Source organism: Hylobates moloch, unplaced genomic scaffold (assembly GCF_009828535.3).
Source record: "Hylobates moloch isolate HMO894 unplaced genomic scaffold, HMol_V3 SCAFFOLD_14, whole genome shotgun sequence".
Taxonomy (NCBI): Eukaryota; Metazoa; Chordata; class Mammalia; order Primates; family Hylobatidae; genus Hylobates; species Hylobates moloch.
The window spans coordinates 70602815-70611419 of record NW_026652289.1 but is presented as its reverse complement, the minus strand read 5'-3'; the positions used below and the strand labels follow the sequence as shown (position 1 = coordinate 70611419).

The 8605-nt window shown below is 48.8% G+C and overlaps 1 protein-coding gene across 4 annotated transcripts; it reads left to right on the top strand.

The window, feature by feature from the left end:
• Positions 1-2018: 2018 nt before the first annotated feature.
• Positions 2019-8575, top strand: CKMT1B (creatine kinase, mitochondrial 1B). 4 transcript variants are annotated; one of them, XM_032175424.2, is made up of 10 exons: positions 2019-2437; positions 3212-3534; positions 4148-4346; positions 4550-4645; positions 5032-5253; positions 5383-5468; positions 5584-5707; positions 7365-7499; positions 7997-8122; positions 8325-8575. In XM_032175424.2, the coding sequence occupies exons 2-10, from the start codon at positions 3386-3388 to the stop codon at positions 8439-8441; spliced, it is 1254 nt and encodes a 417-aa protein (XP_032031315.1). In that variant the 5' UTR covers positions 2019-2437; positions 3212-3385; the 3' UTR covers positions 8442-8575. The 4 variants fall into 4 exon arrangements, with proteins under 4 accessions (XP_032031315.1, XP_032031316.1, XP_032031314.1 ...); XM_032175425.2 differs by lacking the exon at positions 2019-2437 and adding an exon at positions 2779-2845 and having other exon boundaries at positions 8325-8570; XM_032175423.2 differs by lacking the exon at positions 2019-2437 and having other exon boundaries at positions 3142-3534.
• Positions 8576-8605: the final 30 nt, after the last annotated feature.

Sequence of the window (8605 nt, the reverse complement as noted above, 5' to 3'; positions counted from 1 at the left end):
GTGAAGCCTTGAGCGACTCACTTAACTTCTCTGAGCCTTTATTTTTCTCATCCATAAAAATGGGATTTAAAACCTAGGGCAGGGCTCGATGGCTCACGCCTGTAATCCCAGCACTTTCGGAGGCCAAGTCAGGTGGATCACTAGGTCAGGAGGTCGAGACCATCCTGGCCAACATGGTGAAACCCCGTCTCTACTGAATATACAGAAATTAGCCCAGGGGGGTGGTGCGCACCTGTAATCCCAGCTACTTGGGAGGCTGAGGCAGGAGAATTGCTTGAACCTGGGAGGTGGAGATTGCAGTGAGCCGAAATGGCGCCACTGCACCCCAGCCGGGCGAGAAAGCCAGACTCTGTCTCAAAAAAAAAAAAAAAAAAAAAAAAACCTAATTAAGGCCGACTGTAGTGGCTCACGCCTACAATCCCAGTACGTTGGGAGGCTGAGGCGGGCAGATTGCTGGAGTGCAAGGAGTTCAAGACCAGCCTGGTCAACATGATGAAACCCTGTCTCTACAAGAAATACAAAAGCTACCCAGGTGTGGTGGCATATGCCTGTGCTCCCAGCTACTTATGAGGCTGAGGTGGGAGGATCACTTGAACCTGGAAGATGGAGTTTGCAGTGAGCCAAGATCACCTCACTACATTCCAACCTTGGTGACAGAGCAAGACCCTGTCTCAAACAACAACAACAACAAAACACGTCACTTAAAGGGTACTGATAAGATGAAAGCATTTTGTATTGTATATGTTATGCTCTTATCATCCTCACATCTTCACTCGGGTTTCCCTGGTCAAGACAGTTATTCACTCTTTCTTCTCTGCAATATTAGGGGTCTTGCCACTTTTCCAGTCGTGCCTCATTGTACTGACCCTACAAAGACTCCTGAATGGACATAGAAATGATTCTAAGGGCTTGAATAGATTATTCTAAGAGGAATAGATGCCTCCCTAGTTCATGTTCAGGCTCCTACCCCCTCCACAACTCTAGCCTTTCAAACTAGCTATTACAGCATCTTCCATCCCTTACTATCCCCATGAAAATGTAGACTCTGTCCCTAGTAATCATTGGAACAATCCAATTCAACTCAATGAAATAATACATATAAAAGTTCCTTGTAATTGTAAAGTGCTTTAAAAATATTAAATACTATTGACAACAATAATTCTTATTAAATAAATGAAATACCATATATCAATACCATATACTGATTACTTCCATATGCTGTAAAATAATTTTTTAAATGAGCATTAATATATTATGTGCCAGTCAAAGGCACATGAGGGATAAGAAAAGCGCACAAGTACATGTGTTTTCGCAGTGGAATTGTTGTTCACATTTGGGAAGCTACTCTCTAAACTTGGGTAATTCCTCTACTCCTCTGGCTGTCTTATTTCTCCTTCTGTAATAATCTCTTCCCACTTCGTATTCCTTAATGTTAGTAACACCCTCTCAATCAAACAGCAACCCTACTGCTGTGGAAGATTATCTCCCTATTTATCTGGATAAATACATGCTATTCTAAGAAATTATATTTATTTACTCAAGGCTACTTTTTAACCTAGGTAAAGAGGCCCCACAACACAGGTAACATTTTCCACACTGCAGCTGCATAACTCTGTTCTCCAATAATTGATGTCTTACCAGGAGAAGAAGGGATGGACACAAGAGAGAGGTGGACACTTCTAAGAATACCCACAAATGAAGAAAGTAGAATAAAAGGATACAAGGAAGGCTTAAGGAGAATGAAGGGAATGATAGTAGTATGGGGGAATTCTCGATGTAAAGGGAATTCTCTTTCCCAAATACTCTCTGTTAAGATTTCCAAGTATCTGTCTTGTGGGTACACCAGGATAGCAGAGGGAAGGGACTAATGCCACCGTGCTACTCCAACTTAACTGACCCTCCACGCTGAAGCCCCTCATCTCTATTTCAACTCTAGCATTCATTCTCCTTGCTACCAGGACAAAGGTCAAGTCATACCTGGAGCTGGGAAACAAAGCCCTCTCAAATCTGAATATGCGTTTTACGAGGAGAGAGAGCAGGAGAGGGGACCACGAGGAAGGCAGAGATTCCCTGACGACCTCATGCCCTTGTACGCCACTCGCCTTTACTCTCTAGATTAAACAGCATTAGGGAGCCAAGAGAGGAAACACATGTGGTGTCTGGAGACCTGTGCCTGCCTGTTCCAGTCCCACACCCAGTCATCTCACCACACCCTTCACCTCACTTTACCTTCTTCTCCAGCACAGGAACTAGGAACTACGGAGAGAGAAGCCAAGGGAGAGGAGGAAGAGGAAACTAACGATTCCCTGCCCAACCCCAGCCCCACATCCAGCACCACCAACAGGTGGGCAAGCTTGCCGAGAAAACGCAGAGGGCATCCGGTGAGCAGCAAACACATCTGAGCCTGGAAAAGACCCAGAGAAGTAAAAGATCAAAGGTGAGGTAGGGGACGGGGAGGAAAGTGGGAGAGACAAAAGGAAAACAAAAAGTGGGGGATCATGAGAAGTAGAGGCAGGAAATAACAGGGCTTCAGACTTGGGTGCAGAGTGGAGGTGCAGGACACAGCACAGATGGCATAAGAATTAATCTTTCCCTGGTTCCTCCCAGGGAGTCCTTTCTCAACCTTGTAAGGCGTGCACAGAGGTGGCAAGGAAGCACCTTGCTCCTCTTCCTGGTTCTAAGGAAAAGGTGACCTTGAGCCAATGGGTGTCTTTCCCAGTGCCTGCCTCTAACCCTGTGCTTTCTCCATATCCTCCTCCGGTATCTGTGCTTATTCCGCGGTTTCCCCGCGGCTGCCCCCGGGAGACGGAAGAGGTGACTGGGGCAGGCCGAAAGCAGAGGAAAGGTTGGGCAATGTCACCCTTGCACACCCACAGGGTAGACGGATCGAGTTTCGGCTTAAACCGAGGGGTTTGGGGGAAAGGTGTTGGGGTTTAGCTAGTCCACGTGGGTGCTGTCCTCCACTTGGTGCTGAAATCTGGGCGGCCACATCCCGGGGGCGGGTGGGGGCTACATCCCCGGCTTTAGACGCGCGAGTCTCAGGTCCCGCTAATTACCTGGCGGGTGCTGCCCACCCCTGCCCCCGCGCACCTAGCGCGGTGGCAGGCGGGAAGGCGGGGCCTGGGGGAGCCTCCTCCCCGGAGACTGCGGCTGGGGCCTCCCTCTCCTCCGCCCGCCCGCCTGCCACTAGCTCATTGCGCCTCTCTTGCAGTCTGGTTGGCACCGGCTCCCATTCCGGCTCCAGCCTTCAATCCGACCCCCATTTCGGCTGCAGCCTCGGACCTAGCTCCGGCCCTCAGTCCATCCGGTTGCATCCTCCCTCCCTGTTCCGGATCTTATCTTGGGCCAGCGCCTACTCCAGGATCCCGTAGCCAGACCTCAAGCCATGGCTGGTCCCTTCTCCCGTCTGCTGTCCGCCCGCCCGGGACTCAGGCTCCTGGCTTTGGCCGGAGCGGGGTCTCTAGCCGCTGGGTTTCTGCTCCGACCGGAACCTGTACGAGCGGCCAGTGAACGACGGAGGCTGTATCCCCCGAGGTAACAGCGCCTGAGGCGCGGGAGGAGACGGGGGCAGGTGGTGACGGGGACGAAGGTGCGGGTAGAAATGAGAATCCTGGCAACAGAGAAGGGCTATAATCACGAAGGCCCTGGAGCTGGAGGGCTATGCAGTCTGCAGACCTCAGTGGGGTGGGAGTGGGGGCCAAAACCGTAAAGCAAGAACATTCCTGGGGACCTGCCAAGGCCAGCTCTGGCCGCTCTGGCCCTACGAGTTCCAGCTGCACTCGCTGCCCAAATCCCTAATTGTAAATCCAGGAACTATCCTTTTCGCTCCCCTCCATCTCCTTCCCTCATTTCCTCAATTCCTCTCCTTAGGCTTTTCCCCTCCTCCATCCCTAGTGTTGTGTCATGGGAGGAAAGAACTGAGCAGACCTGAAGAAACTGAGCTGGCCAGCCAGAGGCAACTAGAACTATTAGGAAAGCATAGACTCTGAAAGTCCCTAAAGAGATTACCAAGGTTTAGCCTCTTTCTAATTCCCCCTCCTCCCACGGAGCAAAGCCAGACATGGCCAACTGGACAGCTCCCAGGTAACTGCACTAGGTCTAGGCGTCTGTGCCCTCCCTCCATGGTTACTGGGTACCCCCTCCCCAGCGCTGAGTACCCAGACCTCCGAAAGCACAACAACTGCATGGCCAGTCACCTGACCCCAGCAGTCTATGCACGGCTCTGCGACAAGACCACACCCACTGGTTGGACGCTAGATCAGTGTATCCAGACTGGCGTGGACAACCCTGGCCACCCCTTCATCAAGACTGTGGGCATGGTGGCTGGAGATGAGGAGACCTATGAGGTAGGGGGTCCCCAGAGTCTCCCTGATGATCCAACTCATCTTCCCAGTAATCCCAGCTCCTTTCCCCTAAAGACCTCTCACTTTCCCCCAAGACTCTGAGCCCCCCATACTTAAGTTTTCGGACCCAGTGAAATCAATGCACAATTGAAGTCTGGGGAGGGATTCCCTCTCCTTAACCACCTCTCCCTCTTAACTCCCCTTAGGTATTTGCTGACCTGTTTGACCCTGTGATCCAAGAGCGACACAATGGATATGACCCCCGGACAATGAAGCACACCACGGATCTGGATGCCAGTAAAGTGAGTTCAAATATTCCACTTCTGATTTGCATTGCCTGTGTACAACACTCTGTATCTCCAACCCCTTCACCTTATTTCCTGACTCATGGTCATTATACTGCTGAGCTTTTAATCTTAATGTAAGGAAAGAATCATATCTTAAGGGGCAGCATATATGGAGATGGAAGGATAGATAAGAATGACCATGGCCCAGGGTGGGTGGTTTGGGGAAGGGTCTGCAATGCCCCCTTCAATTCGAGTGCTTTCCCAAAGGGCCTCTTCTTCCAATGCATGCAGGAAGAATGCACAAAGAGTCCTCTAATGCCTAAGGAAGGTCTCTCCTTTCCCAGGGGCCCTCAGTTCCCACCGTGTTTCTGTGACTTATATTCATTTCCCTTATCTCCCAGATCCGTTCTGGCTACTTTGATGAGAGGTATGTATTGTCCTCTAGAGTCAGAACTGGCCGAAGCATCCGAGGACTCAGTCTGCCTCCAGCTTGCACTCGAGCAGAGCGACGAGAGGTGGAACGTGTTGTGGTGGATGCACTGAGTGGCCTGAAGGGTGACCTGGCTGGACGTTACTATAGGCTCAGTGAGATGACAGAGGCTGAACAGCAGCAGCTTATTGATGTGAGGGCCTTAAGAGGGCGCTGGTTGGTGGGAGCAGATGGGGAAGGCTGGGCCAGATGAGACATGGGCTCTGAGAAGCCCAGGGGCCACCATGAAGATTCTTAACCCAAGTCCCGTTACTCTTCCCAGGACCACTTTCTGTTTGATAAGCCTGTGTCCCCATTGCTGACTGCAGCAGGAATGGCTCGAGACTGGCCAGATGCTCGTGGAATTTGGTATGAAGCTGCTCCTTATCTCTTTTGTCTTCATGGCCACATAAATGCCTTTTTTCCCTCCATCTCTCTCAATTCTTGCCTTGCCTCTTGATCACTGTCCCTCTCCGGCCCTCAGGCACAACAATGAGAAGAGCTTCCTGATCTGGGTGAATGAGGAGGATCATACACGGGTGATCTCCATGGAGAAGGGTGGCAACATGAAGAGAGTGTTTGAAAGATTCTGCCGAGGCCTCAAAGAGGTTGGAGAAGATTGTGTAGGGGAGCTAGGTGGGAGGACATAAGGAAAACCGAAGAGTAGCATAAATAGATTATGTAATTTATCAACCAACCCAGGACATGTCTGATAGTAAAAAGGACTATCTAGGACTCACTCTAGGACTAAAGGTATAAACCAGCTGGGACCATACTGAGAAAACCAGGACATGTGGTCACACTAAGATTAGGAAAAGAAAGAGTGTCAGGAATCTTAGGAAGTGAGTAAGGCAGTTGACAAGAGAATGCAAAGAAGGAATAACCGAGACGGCATGTCAGAGCCTGGGATGTGTGCAGTGGGATGGTGAGGTGTGTAGATAAGGAAAACATTCGAGCTTAGATTGATGTTGGCGCGGAGAGGTTGCTGTGTTCATGACTCTAATATAACCACCCAGTTCTGAGCCAAGGTAGGCCTTGACTCTGGATTCTATCATTCTTGTTAAAGTATCGGGTCTAGGCTTTAAGTTGAGAGTTCGGAGGGAGACTGGGAAGGTGGAGGATAGAATGGTTCGAGTTCTAGAATATGTGGCTCTAGATGAGAGGTTGAACTGAATCATCAATCCTACACGGATTGGGTCTCCATATTCAAGTCTACATTAGAAATCCCCATAAACTCAATTCAATTCTTACTGTATGTTCTCAAATATACAGTTCTATTTTAGGTTTGCAAAGAAAAAGAGCTCTTCTTTTAGATTCTGAGAAGTTTCTACTATTTTTGGCAAGTAATAGATACGTATTATCACTATGAGTGGGTAGGGAAGTACCTTTAAACGATATGCCTCAGTTTCCTCGTCTGTAAAATTGGGATAATGAGATTTTCTACATTTTAGGTTGTTGTGGGGATTAAATGAAATACAGGTAAAGTACTTGGTCCACAGTAAGTGCTTAATAAGTGTTAAAGTGTCAGCTGCATTATTATTCTAGATGGAAGGGTTTCCCCCATGTTCAGCATGTAAGATATCCCCTATGCCATGGTTCTTTCTGAACTACAAACAGGATCCCTTTACTCATGTTGGGTAGTGGTCTTTGTGACCATCACTGTGGTAGATCCCTTGTCTCTTGAACTCTAATAGTCATCTTCATGACTACATGGTTAATGGAAGCAAAATGCCTTCCCCCTGTCCCCTATTCCTATGAATCTGGCTTTCCTGCTCTGTTTTCATCTTTCTCTGCATTCACACAGGTGCTCCGTTCACGGCTAACAGAACATTATCTCACCCTTCCTGGCAAAGCTTACACCTTCATCTTCTGTCTGAAAGGACCCTTCCAAGCTCTAGGCTCATTAGCAAAGCAAAGATAATCGATGCATGCAGAACTCATTGAATAATCAGTCCTCTCTCAGTTCCGTTTACCACCTCTGTTCATTTCCCTAGATCATCCTTAATACACCACTCCTTCCAGTTTTCTTCTTCCACATAAGATATTTTTTCACAATCTCATTATTATGCACATCATAATTTTGCATCACGCATGCATGAAAACAATAACAAACCATTTTCTTAAAAAAAAGACCAGTGTCATTCATTCACAGCCAAGTTTCTGTTCTAGACATATTTCTAGTGTTCTTGTGGGTCTAGCTAAGGGAGGGTCCAGGGTTAATGAAATATCCCTGATTTTTCATTAACAAAACCTTTGTGGACTCAGGTGGAGAGACTTATCCAAGAACGTGGCTGGGAGTTCATGTGGAATGAGCGTTTGGGATACATCTTGACCTGTCCATCTAACCTGGGCACTGGACTTCGGGCAGGAGTGCACATCAAACTGCCCCTGCTAAGCAAAGTAACGGAGTTGTGGGGTTACAGAGGGGTGTGAGTAAGGAAGGGTGGGTTGTGGATGGGGAGGGAGTGGACCCTTTGGAAAGGAGCCAAACATGTTGTGGCTAAAGGGTCAGGGGACAGGCCAGGCACAGTGGCTCATGCCTCTAATCCCAACACTTGGGAGGCCAAGGCAGGCAGATTACTTGAGCCCAGGAGTTCAAGACCAGCCTGGGCAACCTGGCGAAACCCCATCTCTACTACAAATACAAAAGTTAGCTGGGTGTAGTGGAGGCTGAGGTGAGAGGATCACTTAAGCCTGGGAAGTCGAGGCTTCAGTGAGCTGTGATCACTCCAGCCTGGGTGACAGAGAGAGACCCTGTCTAAAAAAAAAAAAAAAAAAAAGAGAAAAAAGAAAAAAAAAGGTCAGGAGACAGAGCTCTGGGCAGGTTCAGGGCTCTTTCAGGTGGGACTAGTCTCTGCCTCTATTGGCCCTGCTCCCAATCCCTATCTCCTCTCTAGGATAGCCGCTTCCCAAAGATCCTGGAGAACCTAAGACTCCAAAAGCGTGGTACTGGAGGAGTGGACACTGCTGCCACAGGCGGTGTCTTTGATATTTCTAATTTGGACCGACTAGGCAAATCAGAGGTGAGATCCTAAGGGATTAGGATGAGGAGAGGTACAGGTCTGCGGGGGCTGAAATATGGCAGTGAGTGAGCCTCCGGGAACATAATCTGAAATGAAATTCAGGTTGAGTGGGGAGGCAATTGGAAATGAGCAGGCAAGTCAGTCAGCGCTAAAGAAAAACTCAGATTGTAGGAAGCAGAGATCAAAGATTAGTGTCCTTCAGGTGGAGCTGGTGCAACTGGTCATTGATGGAGTAAACTATTTGATTGATTGTGAACGGCGTCTGGAGAGAGGCCAGGATATCCGCATCCCCACACCTGTCATCCACACCAAGCATTAACTCCCCATCACCAGCTGATGACTCAAGATTCCCAGGAGTTCTGCTCATTCTAATGATGGCCCATTCTACTTGCTCTGGACCTGCCCCCGCATCCCCTGCCTCCATCCTAGTAAAGAATCCTTGCTATGCTGCAGCTGTCTGTGTTATTTCTAATGGTGGGGTGA

What these genes read in the sequence shown, in the direction of transcription:
- CKMT1B (XM_032175424.2), top strand. Translation starts at nt 3,386, where the DNA reads ATGGCTGGTCCCTTCTCCCGTCTGCTGTCCGCCCGCCCGGGACTCAGG. An exon ending in AACAGCAGCAGCTTATTGAT is followed by an intron (nt 5,254 to 5,382) that starts GTGAGGGCCTTA and finishes TACTCTTCCCAG; the next exon opens with GACCACTTTCTGTTTGATAA. An exon ending in TCTGCCGAGGCCTCAAAGAG is followed by an intron (nt 5,708 to 7,364) that starts GTTGGAGAAGAT and finishes TTGTGGACTCAG; the next exon opens with GTGGAGAGACTTATCCAAGA.